The sequence below is a fragment of the Myripristis murdjan genome, chromosome 16 (assembly GCF_902150065.1).
Source record: "Myripristis murdjan chromosome 16, fMyrMur1.1, whole genome shotgun sequence".
NCBI lineage: Eukaryota > Metazoa > Chordata > Actinopteri > Holocentriformes > Holocentridae > Myripristis > Myripristis murdjan.
In genome coordinates, this window is record NC_043995.1 from 32,661,291 (window position 1) to 32,683,062 (window position 21,772).

At 45.4% G+C, this 21,772-nt stretch overlaps 1 protein-coding gene across 1 annotated transcript in view; it reads right to left on the reverse strand.

The window, feature by feature from the left end:
• The window catches only part of LOC115374083 (atrial natriuretic peptide receptor 1-like), a 93,297-nt gene extending 72,178 nt beyond the window's left edge, over window positions 1-21,119 (reverse strand). The window contains exons 1-2 of the mRNA XM_030072816.1: window positions 21,088-21,119; window positions 19,111-19,929 (exon numbers count right to left, since the gene is read on the reverse strand). Coding sequence (XP_029928676.1) covers window positions 19,111-19,873 — 763 coding nt within the window. The 5' untranslated portion in view covers window positions 19,874-19,929; window positions 21,088-21,119. The remainder of the gene's footprint in view (window positions 1-19,110; window positions 19,930-21,087) is intronic.
• Window positions 21,120-21,772: the final 653 nt, after the last annotated feature.

Sequence of the window (21,772 nt, forward strand, 5' to 3'; positions counted from 1 at the left end):
CCATGGAAAATGTGGAGAAACTGTAGTAAATGGGTCAAACAATCAAAACCACTGGTGTGCTCCTTTATGATTGAATTTGCTTCTGACAGCTGAAGCCAAACGGTGAATACTGACAGCCATGTTGGACTGCATTAACGCCCAGTTTCTGACAGGCAGACAAATCCACAGAGGCTCAGCAGGCGAGAACAAGCCTGACGCTCTTATCAGTGTGACTCTGAGTCTGCTCATGCATATGGATTAGCTGGTGTGTGTGTGTGTGTGTGTGTGTGTGTGTGTGTGTGTGACTCATGTAACATTTGAGATAATGTAGCTCCAACTCAATGAGCGAGTTTATCTCCATTCTGCAAAACAAATCATTACCAGAGCAAATAAACTGGAAACAGAGACTAATGCACAAATGTTTGGTTTAGAGTTTTGCATGAAAATGATGAAAATGTGGATTGATTTTTAAACGTATGCAGGGAACAGACGGCTATGACGGCGTATCGGGGCCACTGTAGAGAGGAAAACATACAGAGCTGGAGGTAAGTCAGAGATTAAAGTGGTAAATTTATTATTTTGTGAGATTTAAGTTAAATTAAAAACTCACACATTTATGAGAAAAAAGCTTGAAAATTCAGAGATTATAAAGTCACAAATTTACAAGAAAAAAAAAAAACTGGTAAAACTAGTTGTTGTTCTCCTCCTGTGGGATCCAGTCAGAGGGAAATCCTGCTGGTTTGAGTCTAAAATCACAATCTCCCCCTCAGCATCTGGACTCTGAAGAGCAGTGTTGGGACAAGTAAAAAAGTAATTTTGATTACTACTCAATTACTGCTGCAGAAGAGTAATTCAATTACTGGGGAAAGTCATTTTTATGATTACTTTTTTCTTTTCTTAAATCCTCTTATTAATGCACATATTTTTGCGTTGCTGTTGCAGTGTGGATATTGCTGTCAGATTTCATTTCTCATTGTCAGTGTTGGGCACGTTACTTTGAAAAAGTAATACATTATAATTTAAAGTAGTGATGTTAGTTAGTCAGGATGGGGAATTGAACCCGTGATCTTCTGTACGACAGGCGGCGAAACTATCCACTCTGCCGTCAGAGAACACAGACGATTTTTCTAATTTGTGCTGAGTCATTCTCCATGCATGTTGATAAGTTACAAAAAACTGCAAAGTCCGACCGGTTTGAAAATTGACACACCGCTTTTTCTCCACAAGACGCACAGTTTTCGAACAGGTATTAGTAGTAAGTAACGGCAAATAACGGTGCATTTTATTGTCAGTAACGGTAACGGCGTTACAGCGGGGGAAACAGTAATTTCTTTGATTACTCGTTACTGATAAAAGTAACGGCGTTTGTAACGCCATTACTTTGTAACGCCGTTACTCCCATCACTGCTGAAGAGACACTGACTTGGTCCTATCCAGAAGAGAGCAGCACACTGATTTTTTTGTCATAAATGAGTGAAAATTTTCTCATAAATTTACCAATTTAGTCTCAGAGAATATCCAAGTTTTTTATGGGAATATTACCCCTCCTCCCCCGACTCTGTCATTTTGTTTTTCTCCCTGCGATGGCCCTTCAGAACGTCTTAACACTTGTGAGAACCTGGATCTCAGTTTGGACTTCGGTGACTCGTGTCCTGTTTTTGCAGGTCCTGTTTGACTCACCGCGTGGCTCGATTGGCCCACAGGGGGCGCTGCAATGAGCCTTCAAAATAAAAGGCTCGACATAGCATCGTGGCGCTTGGTGGTTTGTGTCTACACCACTATGTTAAAGCTACATGCCTTTTTTTTTTTTTTTTTTTTTACAGTAAAATCAGCTCTTGCGTCTCAGTGCGGGGCTTCTTGTTAACTCTGATTCACCTGAGCTGACCGGGCCGCTTGGTGTGGTGTCCAAATTCACTTCCTGCTGGGAAACTGGAATATACGAAAAACCCGACAGTACCTGAACAGGGCATCAGTCACGCTGTGGTAACCTGATCACGGCCGCCGTGTTTTGATATTCAGTCTGCAGTCACGTCATTCACTTGGTAGGAAAAGACGTTCCTGCTTCGTCTCAAGTGAAAAAGCTCATCCCTGCTGAGTTTTACGCTGTCAGGACATTTTTACGTAGGAGTAGGAGATGTTTTTGGGACAGAGGTTATATTCTGGGAGAAAACAGTCTGCGTTTGGAAACAGCGAAAGACTGAGCGCTCCTCTGACTGAAGTGGACAGTGGAGCCGTGGAAAACGTTCTGCAGAGCCTCCAGAGCTGGCGGCCGCTTAGCCGAGGTCAAACTGAAATGAAAAATCAGGTCTGATCGTATCTTGGAAGCCCACGGTTTTCAACTCTCAGCGCACCGCAATTAATCATTCCAGTTTGATGTCGTGATTCCCGTCCCAAGCCTCAACTGCAGCGGCATGGCTCTCCTCCTGGCCTCCCCCGCCGCCTGGCCTCCCCCGCCGCCTGGCTCCGGGACTCCAGCTGATTAATCTTTAACTGCTGCCAGATGGACAGGAACAGGGCGAGGAAGAGGAAACTAGGGCTACAGCACGGCCTTGTGGGTAGATTTGTTCAGCATGGTCGCCTGCCCGTTCAGCCGCCATGGCGACGGGCGGGCGAGACGCCTCTCCGCTCGAGGGGGGAGGGGAAGGGGGCGAGGAGCTGCTGCGCGGTGAGGAGGCGATGACGTCATTCGTGTTGGCGAGGCCGGCGTTTCCAAAACTCAATTAATTTTCACTTTCGGCGTCCAACAGTCGGACAGTTTCACTCCAGGACGAGAGCCCAGCCCGGAGAGGGAGACCCCACACAGAGTGGAGGAGGGCGGCCGCGAGGAGGACGCCCGGGTCCCGGGACGCCACCGCCGCTGGTGGTGAAACTGAGCGATCCGTCTCAAACTGCTTCACTGAGCAAACATTATGATATTCATTATGAGCGCTGTTTCGGATTGGCTCTCTTGCTTGAATTTGCCCCGCCTCTCGTCAGCCAATCAAATCGAAGCGCGAGATCTACAGACGTGTGATTTGTTTAAAAATCAAAACACTCTGATCTGAGTTCAGGTTATCCTGGAGAAGCTATAATCAAAGTTTGACAGTCGCCTCTCAGCTTCACTGTCCCGTTTGAAACATTTTTTTATGATCAAAAACAAATCAAATGTAACAAGTTCCTCTTTACTTTGATGACGTCATTAAAGTATCACATCTCTACTTCTATATTTCAGTAGTAGCCTAATCTGTAAAAGGCTGTGGATCGGGCCGCATGTTTCTGTCTGAACCCGAGCCGTCCTCCATCGCTCGGTTACATTTACCGCCTGAAACAGCCTGCGTGTTGCCTTCAGTGTCACCACGTAAACTCCAGCACTGAACGGGATGTTGCCCAGAACAAACAGCAGGTCCACCATTTTTTAATTTTTTTTTTCACACTCGAGTTTCACTAAAATAACGCCGACGTGACCGAACCCGAACATAATTTCTAAATTCCTGTCCGATATCCACGCTCTGATCCGTCCCGTTACATTCAAAAGCGACGCTCCCATTCATCAAGTCATGACCCACCACAGACAGCGACATGTAGACTGCAGTGATGTTCACCTCCAGGAAATCACCAAAACATCACAGTCTGCCTCCGTTTGCGTCTTCAAACATAATCAAGTGTGCAAATATCATCGTTTCTCATCCACTAAATCCTCTGTTTTTTTTTCCCCACATGCGCTCCGTCACCTCCGCGGTCTCGCTCCATCTTTCCTCTCCAGCAAATTAAATATGAATGGACAGAAAAGAACCGAGCAGCGTCCCGGCAGGCTCAGGGCCTTCGTGTTGTGTTTTCAGGTCACCAGCACGTGCACGGGATAAGATTTAAAAAAAAAAAAAAAAAAAAAATGGTGATGAACTCCCCACCCAAATAATAAACCATTAATGTAATAACAATTTGCACTGTGACACATAACACGCATCATAAACACTGTAAACATCATAAATTTCCTGCAAACACAATAAAACATACCTTCAGTTTTCCTGTTATGACACGACCAGGAAGCCTGAAATTTCATTTTTCAAAAATATAATTACTGAACTGATAATGTAATAATAATCAAGATTCAATACACAACTGTCACCCAATCACAGATTTGCTGCTAATGACAATTAACCTGATCACTGACTGTGCCGTATATTTTTAAAAGTATGGAAAAAGTAAATTTTTGAGCATGTCCTCTATTCATTTGATTTTTTTTTTTTTTTTACAGACTTCGAACATCACTGGCATTAATTACATGAACATTTCCAGTTCTCAAAAATGTAAACTGATAACTAATTAACAGTCAAAATGTAACAAGTAGCTCATCCATTCTCAGATGTTTATGCAACCGTTTAACTCCAATTAATGTAATAATTATTACATTAACAAGAAAAAACATTGTGCATTAATGGCACGCGTCTTTTATCCCATTTGCAGGAAATTTATTACGTTAACTGGGTTATTATGTTACACAGCGCAAAATGTTTATTCATTAGTTGTTTATTATGTTGGTGGGAAGTTATCGAGAGGTGATGTTCACTGACAAAATAACCGCTGGCATGAAATAAAACACATCACAGGTTATTATTCGGCCTTTGTGGGTTTTCTGAGTGTGAGGATGTCATGATGTTTGGGCGTGAAGGACGCAGAAACACACGACGCCACGACTCGGGAACTTTTCAGTTACACCTATCTGATGTTTGATCAGTCGTGTTCTCTGTTCCCGCCGTGATTTAACGCCTCCATCCGCCGTCTCGCCCCAAACGTCTTCCTCTCTGATCATCAGGGAGCCTTACTCTCCCATTTCAGCCATTATCAGCACACACTCCAGCCTCTGGGACGGGGGCGTGTCAGCTTCAGCAGCAACTGAATATTCCTTGAGAGGGACGGATTCTCCCTTGGCTGCAGCACGTCTGCAGTTTAAATGGAGTCCATGGATATTTTTATCATCCTGAGTTCATTTTTTTTGCAGCTGTTTGTGCTGCTGTCTCTCTGTTTTATTTGCAGAGGACATCCTGCTGACAGATAAACCGGGTGTTCTTGGTGTTATCTGCAAGTTTAAGGCATCAACAGGTATCCAAAAAAGACATCTTCCTCATTCACACGTTAATTAACGGAGCACCATCTTATTTCACTTACAGGAGGCACAATTAGCCACATTCTCACTCCCCCCCCAAAAAAAAAAAAAAAAAAAAAAGATTTGTGGTGATGTGTTCACTGTGGCCTCGCTTCAGTCTGTATTTATTTCACTTTGGAGCAGAAGTCACAGCGAGCCGCCGCCGCCGCCAAGGTCACACACACACACACACACACACACACACACACACACACAGAGACACACACACACCAGCTGTCCTGCCTCCCCGCAGCAAACCAACTTCATCTGCTGTCTCACATTTACTCGCCTCCTAGAAACAGAGAGAAACCGTCTGACCCTCAGAGTGACGCTCAGTGGTGCTTCTGTGTGAGGAGGCTGTTACACTTTATTTAACCCTCCTGATACCACAGGTGAGACTACAGCTGTGTTTCAGTACTACAGGTGAGACTACAGCTGTGTTTCAGTACTACAGGTGAGACTACAGGTATGACTACAGGTGTGTTGTGGAAATACAGGTGTGGTTATGTATGGTGAGGGACCTACAGCACTGTTGAGGATGAACTGTAGTTGCTAACACAGAGAAACTGATGATGAAGATGATGAAGATGATGAAGATGATGATGATGATGGTGATGATGGTGATGATGGTGATGGTGATGGTGATGATGATGATGGTGATGATGGTGATGATGATGATGGTGATGATGATGATGGTGATGATGGTGATGATAGTGATGATAGTGATGATGGTGATGAAGGTGATGATGGTGGTGATGATGGTGATGATTGTGGTGATGATGATGGTGATGATGGTGATGATGGTGGTGATGATGGTGATGATGATGATAGTGATGATAGTGATGATGGTGATGATGGTGATGATGGTGGTGATGATGGTGATGATTGTGGTGATGATGATGGTGATGATGGTGATGATGGTGGTGATGATGGTGATGATGATGGTGATGATGGTGATGATGATGGTGATGATGGTGGTGATGATGGTGATGATAGTGATGATGATGATGGTGATGATGATGATGGTGATGATAGTGATGATAGTGATGATAGTGATGATGGTGATGATGATGGTGATGATGGTGGTGATGATGATGGTGATGATGGTGGTGATGATGGTGATGATGGTGATGATGATGGTGATGATGGTGGTGATGATGATGGTGATGATGGTGGTGATAGTGATGATGATGATGGTGATGATGATGATGGTGATGATAGTGATGATAGTGATGATAGTGATGATGGTGATGATGATGGTGATGATGGTGGTGATGATGATGGTGATGATGGTGGTGATGATGGTGATGATGGTGATGATGATGATGATGGTGATGATGGTAATGATGATGATGGTGATGATGATGATGGTGATGATGGTGATGATGATGATGGTGATGATAGTGATGATGGTGATGATGGTGGTGATGATGATGGTGATGATGGTGATGATGGTGGTGATGATGATGGTGATGATGGTGATGATGGTGATGATGATGGTGATGATGGTGATGATGGTGGTGATGATGGTGATGATGGTGATGATGATGGTGATGATGGTGGTGATGATGATGGTGATGATGATGGTGATGATGGTGATGATAGTGATGATGATGATGGTGATGATGATGATGATGGTGATGATAGTGATGATAGTGATGATAGTGATGATGGTGATGATGGTGGTGATGATGATGGTGATGATGGTGGTGATGATGGTGATGATGGTGATGATGATAGTGATGATGATGATGATGGTGATGATGGTAATGATGATGATGGTGATGATGATGATGGTGATGATGGTGATGATGATGATGGTGATGATGGTGGTGATGATGATGGTGATGATGGTGATGATGGTGATGATGGTGATGATGGTGGTGATGATGATGGTGATGATGGTGATGATGGTGATGATGGTGGTGATGATGATGGTGATGATGGTAATGATGATGATAGTGATGATGATGATGGTGATGATGGTGATGATGATGATGATGGTGATGATGATGATAGTGATGGTGATGATGATGATGATGATGATGATGGTGTTGATGATGATAGTGATGGTGATGATGATGATGATGATGATGATGATGATGGTGTTGATGATGATAGTGATGATGATGATGGTGATGATTGTGATGATGATGATGATGGTGTTGATGATGATAGTGATGGTGATGATGATGGTGATGATGATGATGATGATGACTCCGTTGTGTCTCCAGCCAGGAGAAAGTGTTGAATGTCCAGATTAAAGTGGACGATGAGAATTGAACGCAGTGAACGCAGCTGAAACCAGGGCTTCTTGAGCTCGATCTTCATCCACCGAGACGTGAGAGCTCCTGAAGGAAAGTGAGTTTTAAAGGCTGCAGCAGCTCTGCTGGTCTCCTGAGGGTCTGCCCTCCACTCAACACGCTGCAGCTCCACTGCCCTTAATGAGCTCTGCTTAATATTTAATTTTTATTTTATTCATCTCTTCTTTAGCCAGGAAGGTCCCACCGAGACACGACGTCTCTTCCTGCAGGGAGTCCCGGTCCATTCGGCAGCACAGGTAGCTTCACATTTAAAAACAACAACAACAAAAACTATTTCATGTGATAGAACAAAACAACACAGAGAAGCAGCACAAAGGAGGTATGGAGGCCACATCCAGATGGTCCAGCTCAACAGCAGCATGGTGCCTTCACAGCCGTTTGTAAAAGACTTTTAAAGACAGCCGTGTTTTTTAGGGCGATGATATTTTGCAGCTCGTACAGAGACTTTGGAGACCTTTAGAAGACTACAGATCAACATGACGGTGCAGGGTTTCCTCCAGGATTTTTAGAAACTGTGGGGGAGGGCTTCAGCTTCAGCATCAACCCCAGGAGTCCGAGTTTCACTGCCACCCAGATTTGCTTCCCTCCATGTAATTTCCCCCAGACATACGTTCATATTCCAAACAAAAACAGCATTTCATTCAAATTAAGTCAAATTCCAAGATATCCCATGTTAAAAATAGATTCCATTTTATTTAGCTAAAAAAGTTTTTTCTCATAAATTTGTGACTTAATAATCTCAGAATTTTCGCCCTTTTCCTCATAAATTTCTGAGCTTTTTCTCAGAAATTTACCACTTTAATCTAAAAAAACTATCCAATTTTTTTTTCACATAAATTTATGACTTGAATTTTGGAAATTCTGAGGTTAGGGGTAGGGTTAACTGACTCTGTAATCTTTCCCCCATACGACGGCCTGAGGTGTACGCAGGTGGTTTGCCTCACTATGCCTGGGCAGGGTTAGGGTTAGGGCTGCCCGAAGATAATAGGAGGGTTAAACCCAGAGATAGCTTGTGTGCAAAACATTTTGGCCTGATGGTGGCGCTAGAGGAGGGTCATGACATCACCGAAACGACAGGGTTCATCCTCCGAGGAGCATCATGGCAGTCCTCACAGTGGATTTTAAAATGAGCCGTTGAATAAAGGGTTGACAGACCAACATGGCCGTCATTAGGTCCTGCCTGCCACCTGGGCACCTGGACACCTGGACACACACACACACACACACACCCGTCCTCTCTCCAGGGTCAGATTTTTGACAAACTGCCATCTGAACACCTCAAACATGCAAAATTGTGGCGTCGAGATGCTTTCAAAATGTTCACTTCATTTCGCTGTGACTTTAATTTCAGCGCCCAGCAGCTCTTTGCACTCTGTGTTGTGAAACAAGCAGCGCCCCCTGCCTGCCTGCAGCGCCCCCTGCCTGCAGCGCCCCCTGCCTGCCTGCAGCGCCCCCTGCCTGCCTGCAGCGCCCCCTGCCTGCAGCGCCCCCTGCCTGCCTGCAGCGCCCCCTGCCTGCAGCCTCAGTGACTCATCAGGACCATCATGACGGCACAAAGTGAAAATGGCGTCAGGTTTCAGAGCTCTGCAGCGACTCAGCCACAGCAGCACCGGCTGCTTCTGGCTGCTGAGGGTGCCCTGTCCACACGGACCGAGCTGAGCAGCTTCCTGTGTGTGTGTGTGTGTGTGTGTGTGTGTGTGTGTGTGCGTGCGTGTGCGTGTGTGTTTGCGTGTGAGAGAGAGAGAGAGAGAGGTGGGGTAAATGGGAAATGTGATGAGGTAAACGGACATTTCGTCAATTCCCTCCCCTCTGATGAGTCCAGAGGAAAAGGTCACAGTGCCGCTGCTGTGTGTGTGTGTGTGTGTGTGTGTGTGTGGTGATGCTGGAGAGTGTGTTTGTGAATATTAGTGTGAAAAGAAGTAGCACTATAGATGTGTGTGTGTGTGTGTGTGTGAGAGAGAGAGAGAGAGAGAGAGAGAGATTGTGCTTTGCTTGTATGTCTGTAAATGTGCGTGTGTGCGTGTGTGCGCGTGCGTGCGTGCGTGCGTGCGTGCGTGCGTGCGTGCGTGCGTGCGTGCGTGCGTGTGTGTGTGTGTGTGACATACGGCTCTCCTCTAATGAGCCGCAGAGCAGCCTGGACCTGCAGACAGGCTGACAGTCGGCCTCCTGCTCGGCCGGAAACACCGCAGTAACAAATAAAGAAATGAAGCTTGTGGTTTTGTCTGGTCACACAGAGCCGAGCTCGACCGTCCAAACACACACACACACACACACACACACACACACACACACACACACACACACACACACAGTCTGATAAACACTTCTTTAATATGACTTTCTTACTGTTTTAATGAATGACCTGATTTAAAGTGAAGACACTGCACTGCACGGGTCTCACAGTTTGCATCGTGTTGAGGGAAAATCTGCTGAACATCCTCTAACAAAACTTTGGCGATTTATGAAATTGCTTCATTGTGGGATTATCTGAGCTGCACTGATTGGCCAGGAGGGGACCAATCACACGAGGACTTGGATGAAACTTGGAGGAATGATGGAAACCCCTGACCTGCGGCGTCTGAGCGCGCAGGGGAGCGGCACGTGGTGAAAACACGGGACCTGCAAGCTGCTGGCTGCATCTATCACCTCGAGGTGCCTCGCTCAGGGGCACTGCGGCAGCTGTGGGTTTGGTTGCTCGGTTTCTACTCATGACCATCCATTTTGTGAGTAAAATTTTAGCAAACACACTTCAGCCGGCAGGGTTAGGAAGTAAAATCAAAACGTGATTATGTGGTTTGATATTCAGACTGAATGTTTTGTTTCCGCTGCTTTATTCAGTCTGAAGTTGTCCCCCATGTTTGCCGATTTTTTTTTTTTTTTTTTTTACAGACTTCTTATCACATAATGAGAGCTTCACTGGGATGAATTACAGGAACACGAAGGCTGAAAGTTCCAGTTTTCAAAAATGTAAACTGATAACTAATTAACAATCAAAATGTAAGAAATAACTTCCATTCTCAGACATGAATGCAACTGTTTAACTCCAATTAGTCTAATAATTGTTACGTTAACAGGAAAAAACCTTGTACATTAACAGCAGGTCTCTTTTATCATGTTTGCAGGAAATCTATTACTTTAACTGGATCATTAAGTTACACAGGGCAAACTGTTGTTACATTAATGCTTCATTACGCTGGAGGGGAGTTATGGCGTTGGCTGCTGTAACGTGGCTCTCTGGCTCACTCTGTGCTGTAGCCTCAGGTTAGCCCAGTGCATCATGGGACACGGTAACACTGTGTGTCTCAGCTCGAACGCCCCGCTGATAACAGAGAGGGAGTTTCAGGAGGAGTGTGTTTCCATGAGCCGGGCCGTGACTCGGACAGCATGAAGACTCAACAGAGAACACACACACACACACACACACACACCTTCCTCAGAGAGGATCCTTAAACAAAAAAAACTGTTCATGCTGGATTAGAGTCTGAACTGGGTTTGAAGGGATTATTATTATTATTATTATTTACAGTTGGGTTTTTTGCATGAAATTTCAGAACTTTGCAATTTATTTCTTCTTTTATTTTTTATTTATTTATTTATTTATTTTTACAAAATTTACTGGTCATTTTCTTGTAGTTTTTTTAACTACTTTTTAAAACTAATATTCTGGTATTTTTAAAATAATTTTCCTGTTTTTTGTGTAATTTCAGAACTTTAGAATGATATTAATTATGAATATATTTTCTGGTATGTATGTGACTATGTTTTTTTCCTAACATTTTCTGGTTATTTTCTTGTAGTTCTTTTTTTTTTTTTTTTTTTTTTTTTTTTTTTTAATGTACAAGTTTTTTGATAACATGGTCTGGTGTTTTTTAAAGAAATTGTCCTGGATTTTTTGTCCTTAATTTTTTGATTATTGTCATTTTCTGGTCATTTTTGTATGATCTTTGGGGGGTGACTTCATGGCATTTTTATGCTAGTTGTTTTGTCAATTTTTAGGGGGAGGGGGTCATTTTGTGATATATTTATTTTTTAAAGAAGTGAAGTATTTTTTCCAGGTTTTAGAGGTTGAAGGTCTTTCATTCACACAGAAGCCGTTGTTAAATAATAACTGAGCCGTCTCGCTGCGGGCCGACTTGACAGCTGTCCAGTTTCAAAATGAAAAGTGCAGTAATCCTTTCATGCGCTCTTAAAACTCAAAATCAACAAGAAGAGTGCAAAAAATGTGAGGACTTTCTTGCCACTGAAATGAAAAAGCCACCACAAGCACAGCTAGAGATTAAAAGCTGTTTTTTTATCTTTACTGACACACACTCAGAAGCAGCTGCGGTTCTCCTCCGGACCGCAGATTACAGCACCTCAACCCGAAACTAAAGCTGTGAAGGAAACAGTTTTGTCCAGATCCAGCTCTCAGTGGATTAAATAATCTGCCATATTTTATCATTCAGGCAACAGAGAGAGAGTTTTAAAAGGCAACAAAAGCATCCTCCTTTACATCACACACTCAGCAGCTCCACCTGTACGATATAATCTAATCTAATCCAGCTGTTGTGCCATAATGTTTCCTCTCCTGCTGCCTGTAACGCTCAGCTTGTCTTGTTGTCACGGTAACAGAGGTGTTCATTCACTTCTGTGTTTGGCATTGAACTTGAATAGTTAGTGCTGCACTTTACTGACAGCTGTTTCCACTATTCTGTCCCCCTCATTGTATATAAATAGGGAGGACAAAAAATCAGAAACCCCTCTCAGTATAATGCAGTCCAGTAGCAGAGCTCTGCAAACTACAACCTCAGTAATAAACACAGAATTAAAGAGACACATTCTGCACAATGTCAACACAAACTGAACATGATAAACTTTGGTAAAAGGTGGAGTTTATGGCAGAGCTGCTGTCAGACTGGACAGGTGGAGCTGATAAAGTGACACTGAGTGGATGCACAGTATATACAGTCTATATGCATTTATACGCCGAGCTACAAAGCGAGTCTTGCTCCCGTGCTGCATGTCAGCCTGAGAGTCGGCTGCATTCCTGCAACGTGAGATAAACACGACAAAAGGTGAAAAGACAAGGGAAAATTAGCCAAATGGCCCCATCTGTTTGGCAGGAAATACCTACAGATCTGATAGGCCGACTGTAGTTTCCATATAAGGCGGCAGGGCTCTTGACCTCTGTAAATAAATGCCCAGGCGGGAGGTTTTATACCCGTGTGGGAAACAGAGAGCGGGGGAAGCTCGCTGGGAGCCGGCGAGGGCTTGTTGTGTTTGTTTGTGCTCTTTCAGAGCGATGGACTCGCTCAGATAGGGGAAGCGGCGGGCTCAGCGGTAAATTTATGACTCCAGCACTGATCTAAAACATTAGGAAGGCAAAGTAATATGACAAAGGTAATAAATCTGAGCCATGCAGGAAAGCTGAAGTGCAATAGCAGGTAATTATTTTTCACAAAGTCAAATGCTCCTCTGACCTCTTGGCCTCCCGCTGGGCTCCCGTCAGGGGCTTCAGCGTCGCTGTGCCGCTCCGCCTCGTTCAAACCCTCACAGCTTTATTTGACATTCTAGAGGAGATCCAGAGCTTTCCAGAGATCCCACACACGTGCTGCTGGACTCCAGGGAAAAAGTGTCTAAAGTGACACGACATGTTAGTGAATCTGCTTGGACAGAAAAAGATTTGAAGCAGGTTTGAAGAATTAATTGAAATATTATCGAAGCCCTGGACACCAAATTTCACTTTCCTGATGTAACACGACATATTTGTGGGGTGCAGACCCCAGCTTCATCAGTGAAAATTAACATTATATCGCATAAAATCTCACTGAATCTTGCTAAAATCGTGACTCAATATCTCTAAAATTATCTGCAATATTATTTTTTTGCGATATTCATCACTGCAGCCTCCTGATGGAAGTGTGGCAAAGCATTCCCGTTCTGGAGATATCAAGTTTGAAACTGACATAAATATGATTAACTCCGATTGTAGTTGTTTTCATGTTTTAATTTCAGGATGACACGAGAAAATCCTTCCACCTCTGGGTTTTGAAAGTTAGAACGCAAAAATGATCATTCCTCTTTAAATTGTGAATCATTGTAAACTGAGTCACCCTGTGATTTCTTCTATCAATCGGCCCCACATTGAAGCTGCTCAAGGGGAAGTTTCTCTGTTGAGTTGAGTTTCTTCAGGTTAAACATCGACGCCGCGCCAGAATGAGGGAGGATTTTGTGCAGAAATGCTAAAAAACAGCAGCAGGGTTTTATTTGATTTGATTCTTGATGTGCTTTCCATGCTCTGGTTTTATTTCCATACGTCAGGACATCAGGCCTCATGATGCCTCCTGCTGCGTCCTGTGAATCTGCTGCATCATTCAGTGATGCGGACTTTGCGCCGCGTCCTCGGGGCAGGGCCGCTGACAGCGCGGAGCCGTCTGGCCTGCAGATGCATCGATCGGGCTCATATTTCTGGCTCGAGCTGCGATGAAGCCCTCCAGCGAGGATCAAGAGCTAATGTCTGGGTTAACAAGCCGTGTGTGCCAGCCCGGCTCGGGGGAGGGGGGGGCGTCGCAGGGAGAGATGGCCGGGCGATAAGCAGAAAGCAGAACCGAGCTCTGTTCACATGAGCTCAGAATATCTGGGCCTCCTGCAGCTGAGTCAACAAGAAGACACTGAGGAGCACACGACACGGAGACAGCGTCTGTCGTCTTTTTACTGCAAACCAGCTGCAGCAAAACCCCAGTGCAGAGCTGAGGCCTGGGACACACACTCACTCATGAAATCCACTTCACTCTCTTTACTCACGTCAAATCACACCGACAGTGATCTGACAAAAGAGCAGGGCTGGGGGCGTGGCTGTCAGGGGTTTCTTTACATTTATTCCATTTAATTTAATTTAATTTTTTTATTTATTTAATTTATTTATTTATTTTATTATTTTATTTATTTTATTTTGTATTCTGTATCTACATATATATGACATATCTATATTGTTGATTTTCATATATATATTTTATATATTTAGTTGTTGCTGTTATATATTTCTGTGCAAAGAATAGAAACAGAGCATACTGTGATGTAACTGTATGTTTATCTGTGTATATGTATACATGTCAACATGTTTAACCCTATAAAGCCATTCGTATCACATATGATACACATTTTCAATTCCGTTTTTCGTTTTCACTTTAATCAATACTTGACCAAAATACTGTTGTATACCTCTGAACACTTCCCCTGTTCACCCTGGACCACTGGCACTTCAAGTACATATCATATATCATACACCAGAAAGGTTGTGTAATAACATTTTTTTTTAATTTATTTTTTTTTACATATATATTTTGTTATAGGACTAAATAAAGGGTTCAGTTTAAAAAAAATTTGAATTTTCTGCCAATTCTTTCATAGTTCAGGTTTTATAGGGTTAAATAAAAACACTTTGACATGTAAAAATAATGACAAGCACTTCGTGTTTTGGCTGTGTGTTCATCTGTGTGTGTGTGTGTGTGTGTGTGTGTGTGTGTGTGTGTGTGTTTGCTGTGGCTGATAATGTGCAGCAGTGACACACTGAGTGCCTGCAGTGTGTGGATCCAATAAGATAAGATAACACATAAAATAAAAAAAATAAAAAAACTCATATCTCCAAAACGTCAGCTTTTCAGGAACTCCAGTGCAGAGAGAGGGCTTCATGAGTGTGTGACAGACGAGTGTGTGACAGAGGAGTGTGTGACAGAGGAGTGTGTGACAGACGAGTGTGTGACAGAGGAGTGTGTGACAGAGGAGTGTGTGACAGAGGAGTGTGTGACAGAGGAGTGTGTGATGAGCTGTGGTGTGTGACAGAGGAGTGTGTGACAGAGGAGTGTGTGACAGACGAGTGTGTGACAGAGGAGTGTGTGACAGACGAGTGTGTGACAGAGGAGTGTGTGATGAGCTGTGGTGTGTGACAGAGGAGTGTGTGATGAGCTGTGGTGTGTGACAGAGGAGTGTGTGACAGAGGAGTGTGTGACAGAGGAGTGTGTGATGAGCTGTGGTGTGTGACAGAGGAGTGTGTGACAGAGGAGTGTGTGACAGAGGAGTGTGTGATGAGCTGTGGTGTGTGACAGAGGAGTGTGTGATGAGCTGTGGTGTGTGAAAGAGGAGTGTGTGATGAGCTGTGGTGTGTGACAGAGGAGTGTGTGACAGAGGAGTGTGTGACAGAGGAGTGTGTGATGAGCTGTGGTGTGTGACAGAGGAGTGTGTGACAGAGGAGTGTGTGACAGAGGAGTGTGTGATGAGCTGTGGTGTGTGTGTGTGTGACAGAGGAGTGTGTGATGAGCTGTGGTGTGTGACAGAGGAGTGTGTGACAGAGGAGTGTGTGACAGAGGAGTGTGTGACAGAGGAGTGTGTGATGAGCTGTGGTGTGTGACAGAGGAGTGTGTGATGAGCTGTGGTGTGTGACAGAGGAGTGTGTGACAGAGGAGTGTGTGACAGAGGAGTGTGTGACAGAGGAGTGTGTGATGAGCTGTGGTGTGTGTGTGTGTGACAGAGGAGTGTGTGATGAGCTGTGGTGTGTGACATGAGCTGCACTGAATCTGCAGACCTGAATATTTAATGGCCGCTCGGCCCCGCTGAACTTTGACCGCTCACTTCCTGTTGTGCTCTCGCTCTCTGCTCGTCCTGTTGTTTTCCTGCTCTGTGTTGCAACTGCCTTCCCTTTTTTTTTTTTTTTTTTACCTGTCCTGAAAAAAAAGCTTATTAGCGAGTCAGTGTTTCATAAATCTGTGATTTCAGAAGCATCGTATTTTTGTTCTGCGTTTGTCCTGTTCAGTTCTTGATTAGTGATCTTTTTTTCACCTGAGAGGCGTTTGAATCCAGAGCCTCCAGCCTCACACAGCTGGGATTATCCTAATTTCTTCAGAGTGTTGAAGTAAAAATGAGCGTATACACCGATTCGGGTGAGCGGTTTGTGTACGCCGCCATCTTGTGGCGGCGCCATTGCTGCGGTGTGCGGTGTCATAAAACTGTCATGCTATCAATAAAGACCAATATGCCAATAAATAATGACTGAGAGCATCACTGACAGCATGAGTAAAGTCACCTGGTTTGACGATGTCAGACAGTGGCCTCCAGTTACTGATGAAGGTATCTTAAATTAATACCGATATTAATTTGGCAATTAATAAGATGAAAACTATGAAGTATTTCAGTGTGAAATACTGAGGTAGAGGGAAATGTGTGACTGTAAACACTGGCTAGGCTACGTTTATACTGATCTCCGCAAGCTAACAGGCATTTAATCATTGTGTACAAGCCTTCATGATTAAAAAATAATGTAGGGATTAAATATTAGTTTTGTGGGCTAACAGTGTTATGCCGAGAAATGCATGCCTGCCAAGATCTACACACAACAACTGAGAACTGAATGGATGTAACATGAGCTCAACCAAGTCAAAGTTGATAGAATAAAATGTGCGGACGGCGCCGCTTGAACTAAGTTAAAACTTGCTTAAAGATATTTTTAGACTCACCAGCAAACGTCGGAGATGGATGCGATATACGGCACAGCTAAGATCTGCCAAGATTCATATCCCCTGCCTTTTCAGCCACACACAGTTGCATGTGTGAAATTCACATTCATTTGCATAAACGGGTGGATCTCGGCGAGAAGCAATTTCTGTACATAACAGTGGCGTTTAATCAATATGGCCAGGCTATGACATGATTAAGAAAAAAACGTTTCTGTTCCATTTTTAGATATTCAGGAGTATTTTATTCATCGGCTGGCCAGCGATGACCAGCAAAACAAGAACTACAGGTCATTGATTGAGGGTCAGAATTACCTGAGCTCTGGATGGGTCGGCCAAATACTACACTGCTTTTTGGACGACCACAGAATAATACCAGAGCCCGTCTCTGATAATACTGAAAGGACCCACCGCACACCGCAGTAATGGCGGCCGCTCTACTTCCGGTTATCTCGCCGAATCAGTGTATTCTGGCCGTATGAGTGGTTTTCTCTCCATCTCTGGTGAAATCCAGACAGGAAACTTATGACACGTTCACTTGCACTCAGACAATGGACTTTCACTCATGGAAAGACTGAAAGCAACATTTACATTTTTTTCTATCAGATTGGTCAAACTGGGGTGGCAGGGCCTCCCTTTAGGGTGGCAGCTGCCAGCCCGGGCCACCCTGGTAGATCCGGCCCTGGTTTTAATAAAGTGCGTGGTGTAGCTGTGAGGCACGATGTGATGGTGCTGCTGACCTGGGAAGAGGAGGGCTCTCCGTGGGTGAGGCACAAAGGGGTCCTGTGGTGCACTAAACGGGCAGTGGGGTGGGGGGGTCATCATGTCTGGATTGTACCTGGGGCTTCAGAAAGGCCAAGGCCGGCCCTGGTGAGGGGGGTAAAGATGATGCTTGTGCGTTCCCTGTCTGCAGCTTCTTGTTTTGCTTCCATATATGAAAAATGGTCATCATTTACTGTATGTACACAGGCCTGCGTCGTTACCGCGGCAACCGGCTGCTTAGCGCCGCCTGAACACACCGATCTGACCTGATCACCTGACGACCTGACGACAGGACAGCCAGTCCTCAGGACCAGAGCTGAGGAATAAATCAGATCTGCCTCAACAAAACAATAAAAGTCAGGGAGGAAAGGACAAACTGATTCTGCTTGCTGATAACAACACGGCACAAACTGTCAATCACACGCTTAAAGGGGCACTCCACCGAAACACAAAATCAACGAATCATTTGAGCAATCCGTCAGACGTCCCGTGATTCTTCACATCCTAACACAATGTCAGGTTGAGGGTTTTTTCCACAAAAATAAATGTCTTTGTGTATCTTACAGTAAGAGCCTCTGAAGCCTCTGTGTGTGTGTGTGTGGGGGGGCCTTTTCTCATTCATTCATTCATTCATTCATTCATTTGATACTGTGCATTCTGTGCACGGGGAAATTCAAGCTACTGAAATAAGCAGGGAGGGAAAATATCTTTTTTTGTGTGTTAACTGGTCAGCGACTGCTGGCTTTCTGCATTTACAATCCACTGTCACTGTTTCACCATCCAAATCTGATCTGTCCTTATAATCGATCAGGATCGGTTTCTTGTCAGAGTAGCCAAAAGTTACCAACATCTGAAAATGGTGACATCATTATTTCGTAGAGTTGGGGAAAAAACTGTTTCTCTTACGATTTTTTAATCTATTTTTTATTATTACTAAGTCAGGTTAAAGTAAAGAGATTGGTATCATATGAATCTACACGACCTAAGGAATCTGCTGGCTAAATGTTGTTGAGGGAATTCATACTGTCTCTATAACTCCATACTGTATAAATAACTTATTTTATCTTATGTTACTTACATTTATTTATATTGAAACCTTTCTTTTTATTTTGTTTTTTATTACATGGTTGCACTGAAAGGAGCTGCTCTTAATCTCATTGTACATGTGTGTATAGTGACAATAAAGGCATTCTGATTGGTTCTGATTGGTAATTTCCAGCGGGGTCCCTTGACCTCTGACCTCCAGATGTGTGAATGAAAATCGCTGTAGAAAATGACCTCTAGTGACCTCTAGGAGAATCACAGCCTCATCAAACTCTACACACACAAACTGGAGGAGGATTCAGAAAACTAAACTCACAACACATATTGAATCAGCAGCCAGGCATCGTGACAGTATCAGCGTATCGTCTCAGCTCGGCTGTTTCTGGTGACTCACCTCGGCCTTCGTTCTGGATGTCGTTCAGGATGTCGGAGTAGTTGACGGGCGGCTTGTTCTCCTCGAACACGCGCTCCTGGATGGTGATGTTGGCTATCTTCAGCTCCTCGTACAGACCCTCCACGGCAAAGTAGCACGGCCGGTCGTCCACCTTGTTGTCGTTGAACAGCAGCATCACGTGCTCCTGCCACCCAAAGTGCTTGCAGATGCGCACGGCGAACTTGCCCAGCTTTTTGTGGGTGGGGCCCGTGTTGGTGATGGACGGGTAAACGCCGCCGTAAAAGGCCACGGCCGGAGCGCCCGCCGTAACCATGGGGACGTCCCAGTGGGTGGTGAAGAGCCCCACGGGGGAGGAGGTGTAGGAGCAGCCGGGTCCGATGAAGGCCCACGGGTCGTAGGCGAACTTGAGGTCCACGGCCATGAGCGGGGCGATGGACTCGGAGCAGATGCCGTCCTTGTCCTCGCTGTTCTTGAAGGCGTAGGTGAGGTGGTGCTCGGGCAGCAGGGTGGGGTCGGCGTTGACGGTGCGCACGGCTCGCTCCAGGGCGGGCCCGACGCGAGGCCAGGCCCAGGGGTAAGCTGTGTTGTTCTGCGGCAGGATGACGGCCAGCGTGATGTTCTGGTGCGGCTCCAGGTGCTTGTGGTGTTCTCGGGTTTGGCGCCGCAGGCCGCGGTGTCGAGAGGACCGCCCCTGGACGGGCTGCAGAACCAGGAGGACCAGGAGAGCCAGCAGGAGCCGGCTGCCCTGCTTACAACAGGCCATCCTCTGCCCAGCTGGTCGCCCGGTTCCACCACAGCTGAATAATTTATCCCTGAGAACTGAGGATACACACAGGGGAGAGATTATTCACAGGCCTTAATGAAACATTCAGCATAAATTAATTTGAGCCGCTGTTATCGGCGCTTGCAGCAGCACGCCTGCTTTCCACCTTAAACTCAGTGAAGGCAACCTAATGAGGTGGGCCGGCCGCCGAGACCTGCTTTGGCTCGTCACGGTCGAATTCACCGCAATAATTCTGTTCACGTCAGCCCGCTGGCCTCTGCGAGTCTGGGGCCACGCAGAGCCGAGGGAGCACAACTCCCCCAGGCTGCTGGACGCCAGGATGATTTCCTGCCATCCTGCCCTCCGGAGAGACACTGACGCTGTTCCAGAGGCTCCTCAAAGTGTTCCCTCTCCTGGTAAACATGTCGTAAAACCCCAAAATACCTCCAACAGGTAAATGACACTGTGTGCTGCAAAATGAGGCATGCACCTGCTTCTACAGTGACAACACAGTTTTAAAACAGACTGTATTGCTTTGTTAAAGCTTCAGGACTGGACACTGCTTCGTTTTTTAAATGACACACTTCAGGCTTTGCAATTTTTCTTTTCTTTTCTTTTTTTTTAATTAAGTCCTCATGTAGCCTAGTCTATAATTTAAAAAACAAAATGTAAAAAGCCCTTTGCAAATTGGAGCTGTCATAAAAATAATCAGCGACTGATTTAAGCTCCATGCAAAACCTAGTGTGTGCTGCCTCCACCTTATCGAAGCAAAACGTTACTCAGCGGTAAATTAAAATGAAAATCACAGCTTCCCAGCCTCCAGGGAGCAAACAGGCTATGAGAGTGAACTACAGCTCAGCACAGCTGCTGGCTCAGAACAACATCCAGTCACTTCAAACTGCTATTTGTCCTCTTTCCTTGCTTTTCTCTTTGCCTCAAAGTGCACAGTCACCGACGTGCTGAGCTGTAAAGTAATAAAGGTTTGCTGCCTCAGAGAGCTCACGGGGCTGTCGGGTTAAAAATGACACAGCATGATTTTACAGGATTTGGCTCTCAGAGGTGAGCGCACAGACAGGAGCGGCTTTTCATTTGAGAAATTCTCTCAAGGCAGCGGCTGTGGTCAAAACGACAATTCCCCACTGCCAGTAAATGCATCGGACAAATACGATAGCTATATAATCTAAAAAATATATAATATAATATACAAAACTGACCTCAGTGAGTTTTCCTCCTCGTGCTGTCGGTCAGCTCCATGTTTCCTCTGGACGGCAGGAATCACCTGAGCGCGCGGCGGCAGCCCGCCATGCCCGGGGAGCCGGCCGGGCGCGCGGCCAGGTGCGGTGGAGACACGCGAGCGAGAAAAGATCCCGGTTTCACCCGCCGACGGCGACCAGGTCCGGTCCAGTCTGGTCAAAAAGCGGTTTGTCAAACGGATTCTGCAGGAAAACTTCGCCTCTGGAAACTTTCAACGGGAGTCAGGAGCGGGTACAAGTCCACCGTTCAAAGTCAATGGCAAAGGTTTCCATCAGTCCGGTGATCAGCCAGGTGAGCTGCGGCCGGGCTCACCTGCCGCTAAACTGACTTGCAGGTTAATGTTCAACTCAACTCGAGGCGGTTCAAAGTAGCGGAGCTCCGGTTGGTGGAGAGGCGGAGGACCCGCCGTGAGAGGCGGAGGAGCGGATTCCTTCAGGTGGAGCTGCAGCATCCGGGAGGAAAGAAACTCCAAAGCTCCGTCCCTCCGTCTCTGATGGATCCGGTCCAGTTCACCCAGTTCACTGCTGGTTTCCAGTCACAGGACCAGGAGGGAGTTCTGCTCCGCTTCCTGCGTCTCCGCACGCAGATTGGTTCAAACTGCGGAGCTGCTGTTGGACTGAGACCCGAGAGAGAGAGCGAGGGTTT